Genomic DNA, 22,995 nt, shown 5'->3' with positions numbered 1-22,995 from the left:
TTAACTCATTGGTGGCCAGTGCGGCCGGCCCCCCTCCCTCCCCTGTAGTTAACTCGTTGGTGGCCAGTGGCCCCCCCCTCCCTCCCCTGTAGTTAACTCATTGGTGGCCAGTGGGCCTTCTCCCCTCCCTCCCCCTCCTAATTAAAATCTCCCCCCTATCATTGGTGGCAGCGGAGTGTACCGATCGGAGTCCCAGTTTAATCGCTGGGGCTCCGATTGGTAACCATGGCAACCAGGACGCTACTGCAGGTAAGTGACATGACCTGTCACTTACCAGTAGGAGGAGCTCCCGGCCGGACCTGTCACTTACCAGTAGGAGGAGCTCCCGACCGGACGCAGACATCGCAGCTCGCAGGTAAGTATAATGGTTCTACAAATTGCTAAGTAACCATGGCAACCGGGACTGCAGTAGCGTCCTGGTTGCCATGGTTACCGATCGGAGCCCCAGCGATTAAACTGGGACTCCGATCGGTACACTCCGCTGCCACCAATGATATGGGGGAGATTTTAATTAGGAGGGGGAGGGAGGGGAGAAGGCCCACTGGCCACCAACGAGTTAACTACAGGGGAGGGAGGGGAGGCCCACTGGCCACCAATGAGTTAACTACAGGGGAGGGGGGGGGGGCGGCCGCACTGGCCACCAATGAGTTAACTACAGGGGAGGGAGGGGGAGGGGACGGCCGGCCGCACTGGCCACCAATGAGTTAACTACAGGGGAGGGGGGGGGGGACAGCCACACTGGCCACCAATGTGTTAACTACAGGGGGGGGGGCTGCCCCCTGCTGCCTGGCGGCAGTCATGTACACAATTCTTTTAGTATATTCTAACCTGAAGCGTCCCCATCACCATGGGAACGCCTCTGTGTTAGAATATACTGTCGGATTTGAGTTTCACCATGTAACTCAAATCCGACGGTATATTCTAACATAGAGGCGTTCCCATGATGATGGGGACGCTTCAAGTTAAAATATACCATCGGATTGGAGAAAACTCTGATCCGATGGTATATTAACTCCTGACTTTACATTGAAAGTCAATAGGGGACGGATCCGTTTGAAATTGCACCATATTGTGTCAACGTCAAATGGATCCGTCCCCATTGACTTGCATTGTAATTCAGGACGGATCCGTTTGGCTCCGCACGGCCAGGCGGACACCAAAACGACTTTTTTTTCATGTCCGTGGATCCTCCAAAAATCAAGGAAGACCCACGGACTAAAAAACGGTCACGGATCACGGAAAAACGGAACCCCGTTTTGCGGACCGCAAAAAAATACGGTCGTGTGCATGAGGCCTAAGAGTACTCGGTCTTAAGTTTTTATCCAGAACCTTTTGCAAAAAAAATTTTAATTTTCAGTATGGGAGGAGAACTTAAGGGATCAACCGGGATTTTACAGAAGTTTAGGAAAGTCTTCCATATTCTGAGATAAATGGTAAAGGTTACTTCTTTTCTGCATGATAAAAGGGTAGATATAACTTCCTTAGACAAGCCCCTGCGTTCTAAGATTTCCCCCTCAAATACTATGCTGCTAGATGAAGACTTCTCACTTCCGAATGGAGAACAGGGCCTTGAAACAACAGATCCTGCCTGTCTGGCAGAATCCAGGGATCTGTCAGGGATAGGGTTCCTCAACCAAGTGATCCAGGTCCTCCTTGGCCAAAATGGGGCGATTAGAATAAGCTTGGTCTGTTCCTGCCTCAGCTTATGTAGTGCCTTAGAGGAGGAAAGGCGTACAGGAGCTGATTCGGCCACGGAAGAAACAACGCATCTATCTCTGCCGGAGAATCTTCTGGATTTAGAGAAAAGAAAAAGTTGCATTTCTTGTTCTGTCTGGTCGCAAAAGGGTCTATTTGAGGAGGACCCCAAAGTTGAATTATCTGGCTGAAGACTTCTTGGTTTAAGCACCACTCTCCTTGATCTCACTCGTTTCTGCTTAAAAAATCTGCCACTTTGTTCTCTGCTCACTTTAAAATGTACAGCCTTAACGAAGGGAACATAAGGAAAAACCAGGGAAAAAATGTCTGTGGTTAAGGACATAAGGTTTTTTGATTTGGTTTCTCCCTGCCTGTTTAAATAATGACCGTGGCGTTGTCTGAAAAGATTTTTATTCCTTTCCCTTGTATTTTGGGCAGGAATTCTCTTAGTGCTACAAGGACTGCTCCGAGTTCCCTCATATTCTGCAACACCTGACTTTTTATCGAGCTCCATATCCCCTGATGGACCTCCCCCTGACAATAAGCGCCCCACCCTGACGGACTGGCCTCCGTAGTGATGGATATCTGTTCCTGGGGATCCCAATGTAATCCCTGGGATAGATTTGCAGGTTCTAGCCACCATGTTAAAGACTGTATCACCCGAGGGGTAAGTGGAAGTGAGTCGTCTAATGGGGATAGTGACCCTTGCCATTCTTCCAAAATCTGCCACTGAAGAGACCTGGAATAAAAAAAAGGGCCCAATTGACCGCAGGTATTGTGGAGGTCATTCTGCCCAATACCGTCATCCCGTGTCTGATGGTTCGATTCTTTGAGCTTACAAGGGACCATACGTCTTCTCTTATTCGTGATACTTTGTGTTGAGGAAGAATACAATACCGGTTCACTGAATCCAGGATTAGACCTAGAAACATACATCTTTGGGAAGGTATCAGATTTGACTTCCCCCAGTTTATCTGCCATCCTAGTTTTGTTAAGATTCTTATTACTTCCAGAATATGAGCAATTAGGAGATCTTCGGATTCTGCCACTAACAGGAGGTCGTCCAAATAAGGGATCACCAGGATGTCTCTTTCTCTTATGTGGGCCAAAACCTCGGCCATTAATTTTGTAAACAGTCTGGGGGCCTGAGATATTCCAAACGGAAGCGCTCTGTATTAAAAGTGATGGACTTGACCTTCCATGGATACCGCCACCCTGAGATATTTTTGGAAATCTGTATGAATTGGAATGTGATAATAGGCGTCTTTTATGTCTAAGGTGGCCATGACGCAGTCTTTGTAGAGATGCTTTATTATGGACTGGACAGACTCCATTCTGAATTTTTTGTATTTCAGGAAATTATTTAGATCCCTTAGATTTATGATCATCCTGCATGACCCATCCGGTTTGGGTACCAGAAAAACAGATGAATGAAACCCCCTGCCCCTTTCCGAATCTGGAACAGGAACCAGGACGCTTTTTTCTATTAGAGAAAAGATTTCTTGTCTTAAAGCCAGGTTTCTTGCAGAATGGTGATTGAGCTTTGTAATTCTTAATCTATCCGGTGGGGGGTGGCAAACTCCAGACGAAACCCATCTTTTATGATGCCTAAAATTCACTGGCTTAACGAGATCTTTTTCCATGCCTGAAAAAATAGAGAAAGTCTTCCCCCCACTGGACAGAAACCGTCATTGCTGGGTCTAGAGGCAGACTGAGTTAAAGAGGAATCCTTTAATTGTTCTATTTTTATTTTCTTGTCAAAAATTCTGCCTTCTGTCTGTATTGTAAGATTTTTTGTTCCCGCAAAAAAACTGCTATCTTTTTGGAGGTCTGGAAACAGGGAAATGCTTTTTGTTATCAGAAGCCTTTTCTAAAAGGTTTTCCAATACAGGCCCAAAGAGATAATCTCCTTGCCATGGGATAGAGCAAAGTTTATTCTTTGAACCGGAGTCACCCGACCATCTTTTAAGCCAAACCGCTCTTCTCGACGAATTGGATAGGGCAGCTGACCTGGCAATTAGAGATTCTGTTACTAGGATTTCACTTACTGAGCTGTTAACATGACCACATCAGTCTTCACGATTTATATTACAATATACTAGTATTACTGCCCTGTGTCTTGTAATTTGTCTATAAAATCGCTTTTATTAATATGCAAATTACCAAAATAAGGAGCCCAAGGGGCTGTCCTTTTTTCTGTTGGAGCCCCTTCTCCTTGAGCCCAGCACCGCCCTACTGCTAATTTATTCACACCTCATTGCCGACCTAATATGCCTGGTGCGCCGTAATCTCGCGCATGCGCCGTGGAAAGGCCAGTCAGCGCATGCGCAATGTGTTCTGTAAGGCCGATGCCAGGAGACCGCGCGGGCGCTTTCAGGTCTATCCACAGCGCATGCGCGAGATTAAGGCGCACCAGGCATATGAGGTCGGCGATGAGGAGTGAATACATTAACAGGGGTGCGGCTGGGCTCCAACGGAATTAGGCTCCTTATTTAGGTAATTTGCATATTTATTAATAAAAGCTATTTTATAGACAAATTAAAAGACACAGGGCAGTAATACTAGTATATTGTAATATAAATCGTGAAGACTGATGTGGTCATGTTAACAGCTCAGTAAGTGAAATCCTGGTGACAGAATCCCTTTAACTTTAAAGCAGTTATGCCCAACCTATGGCCCGCGGGCCGCAACAGCGCATGCTGCCTGTTCCTGCAATCTCCTCGCCCAGCGCCGCCTCCTAGCTAATTTATTTACTGCACTTGCCTCTGTGGAATTGAAGAGAAGCACTGTAATCTCGCACAGGCGCACTGGCAGATGTATCGAAGTGCGCATGCACCGTCTTCCTGGCCTCTGCCAGTGGGCCTGTGCGAGATTACGGCGCTTCTCTTCAATTTCACAGAGGCAAGCACAGTGAATAAATTAGCTAGGAAGCGGCTCTGGGTGGCTTCAGTCAGATCCTCCACTGCCATGCTTGCGCCGTGTGCCCGACACCACCAGGAGCTGGCCTTTCCTCCTTTCATCTCCCAGATATCTCCCGGATATCTGTGGACGACACTGAGGGGGGGGGGGGGATATCTGTGGAGGACACTGAGGGGGGGGGGGGGATATCTGTGGACGACACTGGGGGGGGGGGGGGATATCTGTGGACGACACTGAGGGGGGGGGGGGGATATCTGTGGACGACACTGAGGGGGGGGGGGGATATCTGTGGACGACACTGAGGGGGGGGGGGGATATCTGTGGACGACACTGAGGGGGGGGGGGGATATCTGTGGACGACACTGAGGGGGGGGGGGGATATCTGTGGACGACACTGAGGGGGGGGGGGATATCTGTGGACGACACCGAGGGGGGGGGGATATCTGTGGACGACACTGAGGGGGGGGGGATATCTGTGGACGACACTGAGGGGGGGGGGGGATATCTGTGGACGACACTGAGGGGGGGGGGGATATCTGTGGACGACACTGAGGGGGGGGGGGGGATATCTGTGGACGACACTGGGGGGGGGGGGGATATCTGTGGACGACACTGAGGGGGGGGGATATCTGTGGACGACACTGAGGGGGGGGGGGTATCTGTGGACGACACTGAGGGGGGGGGGGGGATATCTGTGGACGACACTGAGGGGGGGGGGGATATCTGTGGACGACACTGAAGGGGGGGATATCTGTGGACGACACTGAGGGGGGGGATATCTGTGGACGACACTGAGGGGGGGGGGGATATCTGTGGACGACACTGAGGGGGGGGGGATATCTGTGGACGACACTGAGGGGGGGGGGGATATCTGTGGACGACACTGAGGGGGGGGGATATCTGTGGACGACACTGAGGGGGGGGGATATCTGTGGACGACACTGAGGGGGGGGGATATCTGTGGACGACACTGAGGGGGGGGGATATCTGTGGACGACACTGAGGGGGATCTAGGGAGGGGTGTGGGGATATTGGGGTGTGAGGTCAGATAGGTATGTGGGGGTGGGAGATCGGGAGGGGGGGGCCCATAATTCTTTTTGCTATGGGGCCCAGTCATTTCTAGCTACGCCCCTGATTGTTAAGATTGGGCGGGTACTGGAGCACCCTGCTGTAGGAGAAGTCGGCGGGAGATGAAAGGAGGAGGGGCCAGCTCCTGGAGGTGTCGGGCACACTGCGCAAGCATGGCGGTGGAGGAGCTGACTGAAGCCTAAAGACCAGACATCAAGGTAGACCTGCAGAAGAAGGTGACAGCGCAGTATGTGATGTATACATGTCTGTAATGTATGTAGTGCAGTGTGTGATCATCACATACATGTATACATCACATGCCCCCTCACAGTAATAATGCCAAGATATGTGCCCTCTACAGAGGTAATGCTCACACATGCCCCCTCACAGTAGTTATGCCCAGATGCGCCCCCTCACAGTAGTTATGCCCAGATGCGCCCCCTCACAGTAGTTATGCCCAGATGTGCCCCCTCACAGTAGTTATGCCCAGATGTGCCCCCTCACAGTAGTTATGCCCAGATGTGCCCCCTCACAGTAGTTATGCCCAGATGTGCCCCCTCACAGTAGTTATGCCCAGATGTGCCCCCTCACAGTAGTTATGCCCAGATGTGCCCCCTCACAGTAGTTATGCCCAGATGTGCCCCCTCACAGTAGTTATGCCCAGATGTGCCCCCTCACAGTAGTTATACCCTGATATGTGCCCCCTCACAGTAGTTATACCCTGATATGTGCCCCCTCACAGTAGTTATGCCCAGATATGTGCCCTCTTCACAGTAGTTATGCCCTGATATGTGCCCCCCTCACAGTAGTTATGCTCACACGTGCCCCCTCACAGCGTTTGCATTTCTTTCTGGCAAAGCTACCTGGTTCCGGTCCGAGAAATTTATACCAAGTCTAGTGCAGCCCTTAGATGAAAAATGGTTGGGCACCACTGCTTTAAAGCATCCGCCGAAGCATCGGAAATGAAGTCCACTGCTTTAATGATGGTAGGAAACACTTTTAGTAATTGGTCCCCAGGGGTTTTATCGCAGATATGGGACTCCGACTCTTGTAGCCATAATTTTAATGATCTGGTAGTAGCAATATTTGGTTTAAATACTTGGGTTGAGGCTTCCCATGCTTTTTTAGGGTATAGCTCTGCACGCCTGTTCATAGGATCCTTTAGAGTACCAAGATCCTCAAAAGGTAAGGCTGACTTATGACATTTTGGCAATAGGGGCGTCTAGTTTAGGAAGCCTATCCCAACAGGAGGACTCACCCTCATCAAAGGGGTATTTTCTTTTTACATTTAAGGCATAAAGAATTTCTTGTCAGGCTTATTCCATTCCCTCTGAATTAAGTACTGTATTTTATGTTTTTATTTAAAGGAAACACTCTTGATATTTTGTGCCCCAGATCAAACATTATATCCTGGACAGACTGGCTCTCTAGTAGGGTTGAGCGAACCCGAACTGTAAGTAACAGTAAACGTTCGGGTTCGGGGTTCAGCGAGTTAATGGCGCTTTTTGAAAGGCTGCAGAGCAGCCAATCAACAAGCGTTTTACTCTTGTGCCCTTAGAAGCCATCGCTACTAATGGCATTGCTGTGATTGGCCAGTGCAGCATGTGACCCAGCCTCTATATAAGCTGGAGTCAGGTAGCGCTGCACGTCACTCTGCTCTGATTAGTGTAGGGATTTTACCCTGCCCTGAGCCCAGCGACACAGAATAAGAACTTTTATCCGTCTGTTATTTAGGTGGGCAGAGGCGGCGGATATTTTATGCAAGCTCAGTGCACCAGCACAGCATATGTGCATTTCTGACATTCAAATCCAAGCTTGAAATACTACAATAATAATCTGGGTTTAAAAAAAAACACCCATTTTTGGCAATATCCTACATGAGGTGCCTTTGCAGCATTTGTCAGTGTGAAAGACCAGCTTGAAATACTTCAATAATTTTCTGGGTTTAAAAAAAACCACCAATTTTGGGCAAAAAACTAAATTTGCAGCCTTTGCTGCATCTGTCAGTGTGAGATACACACGTTAAATACTGTTGTTCTATTCTGCTATTAAAAAACACCCATTTTGGGCAAGATCCTAAATTTGAGAAATATGAGGAGAGCGTCAAATAAGGGACGTGGCCCCGGTCGTGGTGCTGCTGGTGGAGCTCCTGTTGCAGGGAGAGGACGTGGTCGATCTGTGCCAGCTACACGAACAAGTGGAAAACCTTCCTCAGGTGCGAGTAGGCGACAGAACCTTCAGCGTTATTTGGTCGGGCCTAATGCGGCTCTACGAATGGTGAGGCCAGAACAAGTACAATGATCCAGACAAAAAAAATACCTAGTAGCCATTGGCTCCTGAACTGAAAAATGTAGGAGCCAAATAAAATTTTTAGTTGCCAAATCAACATTTTGGTATCGTGACAACGCTACGCCGATCATATCGGCGTAGGGTTGTTTCGATACCAAAATTTTGATTCGCTTTCGTCACCATAAAAAAAGTATTGCGATACTCAATACCACGCGAAAAAAATAAAATAAAACGCGTGCATTTAGAATTTTAGGAAACGTTCGGCCAATAATAGAACAGTTCTATCCTAATTTTTGTGGTGACAAGATGACAAAAAAATGGCGAATCGCATGGTTTTTATTTATTTATTTCTGTTACGGCGCTCACCGCATAGGAGATATTTTTTAATAATTTGGACTTTTCGGACGCAGCGCTATGTAATATGTTTATTTATTTATTGTTTATATATTTTATATCCGACATTTAGCTTTTTCTGAATGGTTACCATGGCTGCAAGGACGCTAAAGTCCTTGCAGCCATGGTAAAGTGTAGTGGGGAGCAGGGGAGCAGTATACTTACCGTCCGTGCGGCTCCCGGGGCGCTTTAGAGTGACGTCAGGGCGCCCCACGTGCATGGATGACGTGTCGCATGGATCACGTCATCCATGCGCATGGGGCGCTCTGACGTCATTCTGGGGCGCCCCGGGAGCCGCACGGACTAAGTATACTGCTCCCCCGCTCCCCACTACTACTATGGCAGCCAGGACTTTAATAGCGTCCTGGGTGCCATAGTAACACTGAACGCATTTTGAAGACGGATCCGTCTTCAAATGCTTTCAGTTCACTTGCGTTGTTAAGGATCCGGCGGGCAACCTCCGGCAAATGGAGTACACGACGGATCCGGACAACGCAAGTGTGAAAGAGGCCTAATCCGTTCAGAATGCATCAGGATGTCTTCAGTTCAGTCATTTTGACTGATCAGGCAAAAGATAAAACCGCAGCATGCTACAGTTTTATCTCCGGCGACAAAAAACTGAAGACATGCCAGATCCGGGCATTTTTCCCCATAGGAATGTATTAGTGACGGATCCGGCATTTAAAATACCGGAATGCCGGATCTGTCCTTGCGCAGACCGGTAAAAATGTGTAAAAAGATACAAGATGGATCCGACTGTCCGCATGACAAGTGGAGAGACTGATTCGTTCTTGCAATGCATTTGTGAGATGGATCCGCATGAGGATGCGTCTCACAAATGCTTTTAGTCACATTCCGATCGGCAGATCCGGCAGGCAGTTCCGACGACGGAACTGCCCGCTGGATCACACTGCCGCAAGTGTGAAAGTAGCCTTAGGCCTCCTTCAGACGGGCGTCACGTTTTGGCTCCGGATGCGTCCCGTGTGCATTGCGGCAAACCCGCGCAGGTAGGTACGCAATTGCAGTCAGTTTTGACTGTGATTGCGTTCTGTTGTTCAGTTTTTATCATGCGGGTGCAATGTGTTTTGTCTGTGGTACCCAGACCCGAACTTCTTCACTGAAGTTCAGGTTTGGGTTCAAGGTTGTGTAGATGTAATTATTTTCCCTTATAACATGGTTATAAGGGAAAATATTAGCATTCTTAAAACAGAATGCTAAGTAAAATAGGGCTGGAGGGGTTAAAAAAAAATAATAATAATTTAACTCACCTTAATCCACTTGTTCGCGCAGCCCGGCTTCTCTTCTGTCTTCATTTGTGAGGAAAAGGACCTGTGGCGACGTCACTGCGCTTATCACGTGGTCCATCACATGATCCATCACCATGGTAATGGACCATGTGATGAGCTCAGTGACATCACCGCAGGTCCTGAAGAAAGAACAGGAGACCGGCAGCTACGCGATCAATTGGAGGAGGTGAGTTAATTATATATTATTTTTTTAACCCTCATTGGCACTGCGCCACCAATGTTTATTATACTGGGGTGCTGGGGAGGCGCACTGCGCCACCAATGTTTATTATACTGAGGTGTGGGGGGGGCACACTGCGCCACCAATGATTATTATACTGGGCTGTTGGGGGGGCGCACTTCGCCACCAATGCTTATTATACTGGGGTGTTGGGGGGGCGCACTGCACCCCCCATCAAGATAACTGACCTGTTAATACAAATACAGGAGGCGGGTGTGGGAATCAAATAGCCGGCACCCGACCTCTATGACAGGGAGCTGCGATCCGCTACAGTTAACCCCACAGGTGCCGCATATCTTCATTGGTGGCGCAGTGGCCACAGCCTCCTCCCGTCTCTCCTCTTATTGGCGGCGGCAGCAGCACAGGGGGGAGGGAGAGACTCCTTCTCCACTGCGCTGCTGAGAAGAACTTCGGCAGAGCTGCGGCGACGGGTCTAGTCGCAAATGGCGACAAGACTAGTCTTGTCGCTATTTGTATATTCTAAGTCACATTCGCGACCATTTTGGTCGCCATCTGGAGCCCTGAAGTACAAGTGATAGTAGTTTGGGTTGCTGACAACGCCTCCAGTTCCTTTACATGGTCTCCCACCCAGTCTCCTGCTAAAAGATCAGAGTTGGCACCTGCAGCCGATGTCCATCAGTCTTTCACCTCACCCCCTTGCAAATCAGCCATGCAGTCTGAGCCCCAAGTCATGCAGCAGTCTCTTCTGCTTTTTGATGACTCTGCTAGCAGGGTTTCCCAGGGCCATCCACCTAGCCGTGCCCCAGAAGTGGAAGAGATTGAGTGCAACCACTTATGTTTCAAGATGAGTACATGGGAGGAACACCGCAGCACATCTCAGATGATGACGAAACACAGGTGCCAACTGCTGTGGCTTTCTGCAGTGTGCAGACCGACAAGGAGGGCAGGGGTGAAGACTGGGTGGAAGATGATGTGGAAGACTATAAGGTCCTCGACCCCACATGGAATCAAGGTCATGCGAGTGACCTGTGTAGTTCAGGGGAAGAGAAGCAGTGGTCGCACAAAGTCACCAGCATAGCAGAAGATGGAGCAGGGTGCAAAAGCGGAGCCGTCCCCTAGACAGTACACCTGCTACTGCCCACCTCAGGAAGGGACCGAGCACACTAAAGCCAGCTCCAAGGAGTTCCCTGGCATGGCAGTTCTTCAGACAACGTGCTGACGACAAGACACGAGTGGTTTGCACACTGTGCAATCAGAGCCTGAAGCGAGGCATAAACGTTCTCTACCTGAGCACAACCTGCATGACCAGGCATTTAAGTGCAAAGCACGAGCTGCAGTGGAGTAGACATCTCAGAAACCAAGAAAGGTCTCTGGCTCCTCCTGCTTCCTCTTCTGCTGTAGTCTCGGCCTCTTTATCCACCTCTGGAGTGACAGTGCCACCTGCCACCCCACAAACAGAGGATCTGCCAGCAACACCAACACCTGGGTCACCAAGCATCTCCACAATGTCCCACAGAAGCGTTCAGCTCTCCATCTCCCAAACGCTGGAGAGGAAGAGGAAGTACCCCCCTACCAACCCGCGATCCCTGGCCCTGAATGCCAGCATTTCAAAATTACTGTTCTTTGAAATGCTGTCATTCCGTCTGGTGGAGACGGAGAGTTTTAAAAGCCTTATGGCGTTGGCTGTCCCACAGTACGTTGTGCCCAGCCGCCACTACTTTTCCAGGCGAGCCATCCCTTCCCTGCACAACCAAGTGGGTGACAAAATCAGGTGTGCACTGCGCAACGCCATCTGTGGCAAGGTCCACCTAACTACGGATACGTGGACCAGTAAGCACGGTCAGGGACGTTATATCTCCCTAACAGCACACTGGGTAAATGCAGTGGTGGCTGGGCGTGAGGCGGATAGCAGTTTGGCGCATGTCCTTCCACCACCGAGGATTGCAGGGCGCTTCAGTTTGCCTCCTGTTGCTTCCTCATCCGGTCAGCGTAACACCTTCACCACCAACTTCAGCACAGCCAGGGGTAAACGACAGCAGGCAGTTTTAAAACTTATCTGTTTGGGGGACAAACCCCACACCGCGCAGGAGCTGTGGACGGGCCTTGAACAACAGATCGATGAGTGGTTTGTGCCAGTCAGCCTCAAACAAGGCCTGGTGGTGTGCGATAATGGGCGAAATCTCGTAGCAGCTCTGGGACTAGCTGGTTTGACGCACATCCCTTGCCTGGCGCATGTGCTGAATTTGGTGGTGCAAAGATTCCTTAAAAATTACCCCGATATGTCAGAGCTGCTGCATAAAGTGTGGGCCGTCTGTGCGCGCTTTCGGTGTTCTCACCCTGCTACTGCTCGCCTGTCAGCGCTGCAGCGTAACTTTGGCCTTCCAGCTCACCACCTCATATGCGACGTGCCCACAAGGTGGAACTCCTTGCACATGCTGGCCAGACTGTGCGAGCAGCAACAGGCGATAGTGGAGTTTCAGCTGCAGCACGCACGGGTGGTTCGCTCTGCGGAACAGCACCACTTCACCACCAATGACTGGGCCTCTATGTTAGACCTGTGTGCCTTGTTGCGCTGTTTTGAGTACTCCACCAACATGGCCAGTGCCGATAACGCCGTTCTCAGCGTTACAATCCCACTTCTATGCCTCCTTGAAAAAACGCTGCTGGCGATGATGGAACAGGATGTGGGATCATTTCGTAGGGTTTCCGGCCAGTTATTACCAAGTGGCTCACATCATACCTTACAGTCCAGACATTTAGAGCCAGATTTATCATTAGTTCAAGTCAAAATAATGGAGTGAAAAAGTCAGAAATTTTTGCACAATCGCTAAAACTGCGCAAAAATGTGCTACTTTTATTGGCTCTGCGCTATGCCCGCCGGTTTTCTGAAAGTGGGCGTGTTTTCTAATGTAAATCTCTAGACAGATTTACTATTGCGACAATTGAAAAAAAAAATTGCTAAATATTGCGCAATTTCACTCCAGTGAGGACCATGCTTATCTTTTGCAACTTTTTAATAGAACATGCGACTTTTTCGTAAAGACGTACGACTTTTGTAAATGCCGCTTACTGTGGGATAAACTGCTACCGTCAAACCACATTTATCACAGTATTAAAGGACCATTAATAAATCTGACTTAGCCAAAAGTGACTATGAACATATGCAAAAGTGGAGTAAGATGAAAGTGTAATGATAAATCTGCCCTTAGTGTCTCCCACTCGCACACCACTTCCTTGTCTCTTCCCCTCCTTGCCTATTAGTGTCACTCAAGGCTCTGTCCTAGGGCCACTGCTCTTCTCAATCTACACCTTAGGCCTAGGACAGCTCAGAGTCCTATGGCTTTCAATATCACTTCTACGCTGACAACACACAAAAGTACCTCTCTGGTCCAGTTATCACCACCTTTCTTATATATATTCCCACATTGCCTATCCTCTATAGCAGTGGTGGGCAACCTGCGGCACTCCAGCTGTTGTGAAACTACAATTCTCAGCATGCTCTATATATTTCTATAAGAGTTCTGAGAAGAGCAAAGTATACATGCTGGGAGTTGTAGTTTCCCAACAGCTGGAGTGCCGCAGGTTGCCACCCCTGCTCTATAGCCTCCCTTTTCTCCTCTCACTTTCTTAAAGGGGTTATCCAACACCTATAATGCCCCCCCAAAATGCCACGGCACCTCATACAGGTTATACTTACCCCACTCCCCAGGACCCGCGTCGCTCCTGATGCCAATACAGCCACCCCTGCATCTCCCCGTCACGCGGATCAAAATATGCGGCAACGGAAAAAGGGGGGGGGGGGTGTTGTGGCAGCCAATAGCTGGCTGCAACGGGGACGAGCCTCCCAAACATTGCGGGTGACACGACTCCCAGCCCCCTATTCAGACCTTCCTATCACAGACATAGGCTGCACAATCTCCCTGGTCAACCAAGTCTGCTGCCTTGGGGTAACCTTTGATTCTGCTCGGTCCTTCAAAAAGCACATCCAAGCCCTTTCCACCTCCTGCAACTCAAAAATAACTCTCGGATCTGCACATTCCTCAAGAGTGTGCAAAAATGCTTGTACATGCCCCCACCATCTCTCACCTAGACTACTGTAACATCCTCCTCTGTGGCCACCCATCTAGCACTCTTCCACCCCTCCAATCTATCCTCAATTTTGTGAAGTATAAGAGTAAGGCGGCTCTCTAAGACTCAAAAGAATGAAATAGGGTGCTCAATCCAAACAAAGCGTACCCAACGCTTGTGGTGAGGGAATATAAGTGAAAGTATAGGGATGGCACTCAATTGTTTTGAGTGGCATCCCTATACTTTCACTTCTATCCTCAATTTTGTCACCCGACTAATCCACTTCTCCCCCCGTTACTCTCTTGCCTCTTCTCTGCCAATCCTTTGACTGGTTCCTTGTTACCCAGAGAATCCAGTAGAAAACACTTACTATGACATATAAGGCCGTCCGTAACCTGTACCCTCCGTACATCTCTGAGCTACTTTCCCTACACATCCCCACAAGTAATCTCCGATCCTCACAAGACCTTCTCTCCTCTTGTCACCGCCAGATCTCTGAGAAGTTCTGACAGACGTTCTTCAGTACCTCTTGCATGATGTTCTTTTGTTTTGGTTTCGTTTTGTCTTCTCTCCTCCCTCTCCCAGCTGTAATCTATTAGCAGTGATCGCCACCCTTTATATCGTCTCCAATACTGCTTCACTTTGCGGTTTATACCACTTCCTGGATTGTGCTCACTGCTAGATGCTGCAACTGCTGGTTCCTCAGATAAGTCTATTCCTTTATTTGTGTTTTCCTGTTGGCTTGATTCTAGGTGACCCTGACTCCCTCCGTATTGAGTGCAGGGAGCCGGTGGTCGTGTCCCCTCACTATTATAGGGTTTTCAGGTGTCACTCAGTCTAGGTACGGGGGCATGCAATTTTCTATCATAAAGATCTTTGCATGGGCTGAGCAGTCAGGGAGAGCTCTAGGGCTTTTATAGGGCTCACCCATTTGTTCCTTAGTTTGGGATCAAGTCAGTTGGATCTATATATGTGACTTCTAGTTTTCTGCATAACCATCCGTGACACTCTCTACCCCAACATATCAGACAGTGGAAACCTTCAAAAGAAACCTGAAGACCCACTTCTTTAGACAAGTCTACAACCTACAGTAACCCTGCTGCTACTATACCGCCATGACCAGCTTTACCCTCACCGTGTCCTTCTCCCATCCCTTGTAGATTGTGGGCCCTGTCTCCTTCCGTACTAGTTTGCACTAAGCATGAACAAGACGAGTTACAATTGTCTGTATTATGTATGTATACCCCTTTTCACATGTACAGCGCCATAGAATGAATGGTGCTTAAATAAATAATAATAATGGCTAAAGAATTTGGCATATCAATGTGAAAGTATTTGCCACAAAATATAAAAAATAGCCCAGGAAAGATGGTTCTTAAAACTAATTATAGGGCATCTATTAAAATTACACAAGTACAAAAAAAGAAAAGAAAAAGGCAAGCCAGAATATAAACCACTACAATATATGTGTTACTGGACAAGACAAGAACAGATGAGAAGACAATAATAGCATACATATGTTGATAGTGTGTCGCCATCTAGAGTATGTACTTGGTATTGCACTCCGTTTTGTTACATTAGCATTTTCTGTTAAAAGGACCTGTCACCACAAAATGCAATGCAATCTGACAGCGCCATGTTATAGAGCAGGAGGAGCTGAGCAGAGTGATATACATTTTTTGTGGGAAAAGATTCAGTAAAACCTGTAATTTATACCTTTGCTTTTTCCACCTCCTGTGAATAACTATGGGTACAGGGAGGAGGTGTTATCAGTGATTGATGGCATCGTGTGCATAAGTGTACATAGGGAGATAGCTGTCCGTCACTGGTAACACCTCCCTCCTGTACTGGGCTGCAGATATAAATGTAAAAATTACTGAATCTTTTCTTATAAAACTACAAATCAATCTGCTCAGCTTCTCCTACTCTGTAAGGTTACTTTCACACCAGCCTTTTCCCTTTCCCCTATTGAGATCCGTCATAGGACCTCAATAGCAGAGGAAAAAGCTTCAGTTTTGTCCCCATTCTTTGTCAAAGGGGACAAAACTGAACTGAAGGGAACGAAGCGCACCAGAATGCATTCTGTTCCATTGTGGACAAAATAATGCAGCAAGCAGCGTTTTTGTGTGCGTCATGAGATTCTCGGGCACAATAGAAAACGGATCCGTTCCCCACTGACTATTAATGCAGTTCATGACGGATCTGTCTTGGCATTTTTAAAGATAATACAACCGGATCCGTTCATAACAGATGCAGATGGTTGTATTATCATGATGGGAGCTTTTTTGCTGATCCTGGACGGATCCAGCAAAAACGTTAGTGTGAAAGTAGCCTAAGGCCCCTTGCAGTTTTGACTGTGATTGCGTTCCGAAATTCAGTTTTTATCGCGCGGGTGCAATGCGTTTTGCACGCGCGTGATAAAAAACTGACTGTGGTACCCAGACCCAAACCCAGACTGAAGTTTAGGTTTGGGTTAGGTGTTCTGTATATTTTATTATGTTCCCTTATAACATGGTTATAATAGCAATAGCATTCTTCTATCTTCATTAAGCAGGACCTGTGCTGACGTCACCGCAGGACCTGCTGAATGATGATAGAAGGATCTTCTACGTGGTGAGCGCGATTACGTCACCAAAAGGTCCTTTTGCAGGTCCTGAAAGAAGAAAGAAAGAAGAGGATGCCGGCTGCGCGATCAAGTGGATAAGGTGAGTAATTTTATTTATTTTTTTTAACCCCTCAATCTACAGTTTACTTAGCATTCTGTATTAAGAGTGATATTATTTTCCCTTATAACCATGTTTTAAGGGAAAATAATACAGGGAATACACTTTAATGGGGTTCGGGGTTGCTTTCATCCCTATGATCTCCTAGCAACCATGCGTGAAAATTGCTTTTTTCACGCAGCCCCATTCATTTCTATGGGGCCTGCGTTGTGTGAATAACGTAGAATAAAGAACCTGCTGTGATTTTCGCGCAACGCACAAGTGATGCATGAAAAATCACCGCTCATCTGCACAGCCCCATTGAAGTGAATGGGTCCGGATTCAGTGCGGGTCAATGCGTTCACCTCACACATTGCACCCGCGCGGAAATCTCGCCCATGTAAAAGAGGCCTAAGCCAGTTTTTTTTACTTTGCACCAGTTTTGATAACTCTCCCCCATAGTTCTCTTACCTCCTGTAGCTATCTTGGGGAAATCGCAATGGTCTTCTTAGGCATCTTTCACACAGCCATACAGATTGTGTAAGGATGCAATGCGTTAACCTCTGTATTATATAACAGTTGATTATTTCTAAATAAAATGGTAAATAAAAGGCTGTTGGACCATTACATTTTTTATAAAGGCTCTGTATGGTTTAAATAAAACACTCACAAGGGAGGACCATGCAGTGCCAGAATGGGAGCAGTGGGGATCAGTAAGGAGAGTATTACTTACTTTATACCATGCAGGGCTTTTTAGAAACAATTTTAAATGGCCAGTCAAACCCCGTAACCCTTTCTAGGACCAAGGTGTAACTGTACGTCCAAGGTGCAGGAGGGATACACGCGGGTGGGCTCACAAGGTGATCCTGCTCTATTCGCGGCAGGTGCTAACTGTGTAATACAGCTGACCAGGTAATTACCAGGATTGGAGATGACTCCTCAGATGCCACAGTCAATGGCAACCACAGCAACTGTAGGGTTGCCATATGTAAAAGTGTTCCCCGACTAAGATCAGGGAACCTCTTACACTGTACTAATAGCCCGAAGCCTCAAGAAGGCTTCGGGCTATTAGTGGAATATACCAAAACAGGCCATTAAGTGGCAGCACTGTATTGTTATATTGAAAATGAAGTGTTCAGTGATGGCTATATAGCCACCAATACAATAGTCAATCTAATGATTGGCAGTTATAGTCACCCAGGGTGACATTAAAAAGTAAAAAAAAAAAAAAAAAAAAAACATAAAAAGTGGTCAAAAAGTCATATGTACCCCAAAATGGTACCAATGAAAGCTACAGCCAAAAACAGGCCTTCGTACAGCTCTGCAGATGGAAATATAAAAAATGTTATGGGTGTCAGAGTATGGCGATGCAAAGAAACTCTTTAAAGTTTTTTTTTTTTTAAGTAGTAAAACCTAATAAAACAACATAAATTTGGCGTCGCTGTAATCGTACTAACACACAGAATAAGGTCATCATGTCAAGTATAAAGTGCCAATAAAAATACTTATACCACAAAAAAGCCCTCACAAAAACAAAATTGGCCCAGTCCTGAGGGGGTTAAGGTGAAAGTAGTGAGGGGGTTCTTGGTAAGGCCTATTTCACGAGTCAGTGATGACGTCCACAACAAGACGGTCAGTATTTCATCGGGAAGATGTCTGTGAAGGGTTAGGGAAAGGTCCACGTGCACTGCTAGGCTGAAAAGGGATTTCCTGAGCATCTCCTAACAATGGTCAGTGAAAAATACTGACAGAACACGTGGTTTTCACAGACACATTGGAGGAGAGCCATCAAAACTGGTGTAAAGTAGAACTGGCTTAGTTGCCCATAGCAACCAATAAGATTCCACTTTTCATTTCCCAAAGGAGCTGTGAGAAATGAAAGGTGGAATCTGATTGGTTGCTATGGGCAACTAAGCCAGTTCTACTTTACACCAGTTGTGATAAATATCCCTCACAGATTTCAATGGATACGTCTGGGCTTCATCAATGACCAAAGTACTGCAGGTCTCCATTGTTTTACCACTGCCCCCCGGTCAATGGAAAAACAAGGATACGCAAATATAGGGAGAAAGAGGACAGCCAGATCTGTGTTTTGGGGGATCCACGGTTTGGGGACCGCCAAACACATGCGGCTGTGTCATTGAGGCCTAATGGTATACTCCCATCTTAGGCCACGTTTTAGTCTGTGGCAAGTTGATCCGGCAAAAATGCCAGCTGTCGGCCAAACCCCGGAATTTATGATGGAAAGCGTCTGGATCACCGCCGGACCTCATTACAGTCAATGAGGATCTGGCGATGAACTATAGAAACACCAATGTCAGAGCTGGATCTGCTGGCGGAGATGAGAAGGAACCCATAGGCTACTTCACACTAGCGTTTTCAATTCCGCTATTGAGATCCGTCATAGGAAAACGCTTCAGTTGATTGTCAATGGGGACAAAACTGAACTGAACGAAACGGAGTGCACCAAAATGCATTCCTTTCTGTTAGGTTGCGTCCCCATCACGGACAGAATAACGCTGCAAGCAGCAGCAGCTTTTTTCTGTCCGCAATGTGGTGCGGAGCAAGACGGATCCACCCTGACACAATGTAAGTCAATGGGGACGGATCCGTTTTCTCTGACACAATCTGGCACAATAGAAAACGGATCCGTCCCCTATTGACTTTCAATGGTGTTCAAGACTGATCCGTCTTGGCTATAGAAGACATAATACAACCGGATCCGTTCATGACAGATGCATGCGGTTGTATTATTGTAACGGAAGCGTTTTTGCAGATCCATGACGGATCCGCAAAAAACGCTAATGTGAAAGTAGCCTTACACCTGCTTCACACTTGCCTTGTGGCTTTCCGGTTTTGAGATTCAGCAGAGGAACTGAAAACCAGGCCAAAACGGATCATTTTGTCCCCATTCATTGTCAATAGAGACAAAACTGATCAGGATGCGTTCCATTCCGTTTTGTTGCATTTTAGACCGGACACAAAACCGCTACCAGCTGTGGTTCTGTGTCTGGTCTAAGAAACATAACAAAACGGATCCGGCATGAAAATCGATGTAGGTTAAGGCTAGGGCTACACTGATGTCGCGCGACAATTTTTATAATGATAGTCTATAATGTCATGCTGCGACTGCAACGCGACAGTAGCAAAAAATCTATCCAAGATGGATTTTTCTGCGACTGTCACGTCGCAGTATGTCGCAGTGCGACACCATAGACTATCATTAGAAAAAGTGTCGCACGACACATGTTGCAGTGTAGTTGTGCCCCACGTGTCGCGCGACACATGTTGCTCGTGTAGCCCTAGCCTAAGGGTACTTTCACACTTGCATTGTTGGATTCCGGCAGGCAGTTCCGTCTGTATGCAAACGAACGCATTTGTGAGACGGATCCGGATGCGGATCTGTCTCACAAATGCAATGCGATACCGGATACATCCCTCCGGTTGTCATCCGGAAAAACAAATCCAGTATTTATTTTTTTCACATTTTTAAAGGTCTGCGCATGCAAACCGCAAAACCGGGTCCGTTTTTCCGGAACACTTAGTGCCGGATCCAGCATTAATGCATTTCAATGGAAAATAATGCCGGATCCGGCATTCTGGCAAGTGTTCTGGAATTTTGAACAGAGAAAAAACCGCAGCATGCTGCGGTATATTCTCAGTCCAAAAACCGTACAGTGACTGAACTGAAGACATCCTGAACAGATTGCTCTCCATTCAGAATGCATAAGGCTAGTTTCACACTAGCGGCAGGCTGTTCCGGCAGGTGAACAGCCTGTCGCATTCGTCCTGCCGCTAGTTCACTGCATGCAGTACTTTTAGTCCGGCTGCCTCTAACCGTGCCGCCGCCAGAACTCCGCCCCCGGGGACGGAGCGGCAGTCCAGAGGCACACGTGAACTAGCAGCAGGACGGATCAGACAGGCTGTTCACCCGCCGGAACAGCCTGCCGGAGTCCCCGGGACTAGCTAAGGCTACTTTCACACTTGCAGCAGAGTAGTCTGCATGCAAACGGACAGCATTTGTAGACGGATCCATCTCACAAATGCATTGCAAGAACAGATCCGTCTCTCCGTATGTTATCCGGAGAAAGGGATCCGTTATATATTTTTTTTCACATTTTTACCGGTCTGCGCGGACGGATCCGGAATTGCGGTATTTTTAATGCCGGATCAGGCACTAATACATTTTAATGTAAATTAAAGGGTTTCTACCACTTCGTTTTCACATAATTAGCTTTCAGACACTAGCGATCCGCTAGTGTCTGCTCTACCGAACCATCCTAATATAATAGCTTTTGGGGCAGCCGTTTCGCTAAAAAAAGAACTTATATCGATATGCTAACGAGCCTCTAGGTGCTATGGGGGCGTCATTAGCACCTAGAGGCTCGGTCTACCTTCACAAACTGCCGCCGCCCAGCGCGTCCCTCCAGCCCGCCCATCTCCTCCGGAATGCGATCCTCCCTGTGAGCGTATGTATTCGGTGCATGCGCAGTGAATGTCTGACCGCTTCCCTGCTCAGACATCTCCACTGCGCCTGCGCCGATGACATCATAGTGCTCCGAGGAACAGGCGCAGTGGAGATGTCTGTGCAGAAAGCGGTCAGACATTCACTGCGCATGCGCCGAATACATACGCTCACAGGGAGGATCGCATTCCGGAGGAGATGGGCGGGCTGGAGGGACGCGCTGGGCGGCGGCAGTTTGTGAAGGTAGACCGAGCCTCTAGGTGCTAATGACGCCCCCATAGCACCTAGAGGCAAAGTCATTAGCATATCAATATAAGTTCTTTTTTTAGCGAAACGGCTGCCCCAAAAGCAATTATATTAGGATTGTTCGGTAGAGCAGACACTAGCGGATCGCTAGTGTCTGACAGCTAATTATGTGAAACGAAGTGGTAGAAACCCTTTAATGCCAGATCCGGCATTCCAGCAACTGATCCGAAATTTTGGACGGAGATAATACCGCAGCATGCTGCAGTATTTCCTCCATCTAAAACGCCGATCAGTGACTGAACTGAAGACATCCGGATGCATCCTGAACGGATTACTCTCCATTCAGAATGCATGGGGATGAAACTGATCAAGTTTAACGCAAGTGCGAAAGTATCCTAATAATGGAAGCGTTTTTGCTGAACCCTACCGGATCCAGCAAAAACGCTAGCGTGAAAGTATAATGGTGTCAGATCCAGATTTTTTTTGTTGACAAAAAAAATACAGGGCCATCGCCCATTGATTTTCGCAACAGATCCGGTTTGCTCGGCACGGATCCGTTTAATTCTCGTAGAACTCTTGGAGCAGATATCTACTTCTAACAAATACAGACGTAGCGTAGAACCCCATAGCACTGCACTGCATCTCAACTTCTGTGCCCCAAGACACCATTGAGCAACAGTAACTTCTTAGGGAAGGATCCCTGGCGGATGAGCATTAGATTATAATGACAGTGCATGTACATGGCTGCCCTCACCTCATTATTCAGGTTCAGCACAGGAGCCGCAGCCGTCATGATCACTGAGACACCGGAATCCCGCACCTGACTCTCCCACACCGTGGATGCTAGTGTGCTGGAGGACCTTCAGTGACATCACAGCCATGTGACCAGTCACATGTGTGGGCGGAGTCAGGCTCCGAGGAAGTAATTGTATGAGGCAAGTTCCTTAGGCTCCTGTAGCACACACTGCAAAGGTTAGCCAGCTCCTCCCACACGTGATTGATCACATGGTCATGATGTCATCAAAGGTCCTTTAGGACATTGAGCTCTGGCTAAACGCAACTTTCCCATGTGTCTATGATATAAACACAACCACACATGTCTGACTACGGAAGCCGGCCAGGAGCAAAGCTGTCTTATCGCTTCGTGAATGAAGTTAACTGGCTGCATAAGCACGTGTGCAGTGACAAGTGTGTTTATATATGTGTGTGCGTATATATATATATATATATATATATATATATAGAGGCACGTTTTAGTGAGTTCCATTCAAGCTAGTCAAAGAACCTTTTAGTTGTTATGCTGTTTGTGTATTTTCATCTTTTTTGTGACACCTTTGTTTGCTACAATTTTGCGCAGGATAATATTGTTTTCGGCAATTATAATGCTTTAAGTAATTGAAAAATAGAAAAATAAATTAAAAAAAGAGAAACCCCAATTAGTATTTATGGTCATACCTCCCAACTTTTGAAAAGAAGGAAGAGGGACACTATGTGCGGTGCACGTGCAATGAGCAGGACCGTGGTACGGTTACACGGACGCCAAGTTATGCAGTGGGTCAGGATATGGGTATAATAGTCTATAGTTCTGTTCGTGACGCCAATTGCAGCGTGTGCAGGGTACCGTCACAGGGCTGGGTGTTATAACTCACGTCCCAGGTTAGG

The 22,995-nt window shown here is 47.6% G+C and overlaps 1 protein-coding gene across 2 annotated transcripts in view; it reads right to left on the bottom strand.

Moving 5' to 3' along the window:
• SRFBP1 (serum response factor binding protein 1) overlaps positions 1-22,237 on the bottom strand; it is a 125,088-nt gene extending 102,851 nt beyond the window's left edge. For both annotated transcript variants that reach the window (XM_040415941.1, XM_040415942.1), the window contains exon 1: positions 22,088-22,237. In XM_040415941.1, coding sequence (XP_040271875.1) covers positions 22,088-22,126 — 39 coding nt within the window. In that variant the 5' untranslated portion in view covers positions 22,127-22,237. The remainder of the gene's footprint in view (positions 1-22,087) is intronic.
• Positions 22,238-22,995: the final 758 nt, after the last annotated feature.

This window comes from Bufo bufo, chromosome 2 (assembly GCF_905171765.1).
Source record: "Bufo bufo chromosome 2, aBufBuf1.1, whole genome shotgun sequence".
Lineage (NCBI taxonomy): Eukaryota > Metazoa > Chordata > Amphibia > Anura > Bufonidae > Bufo > Bufo bufo.
This window is presented reverse-complemented; position numbering and strand designations above follow the sequence as displayed.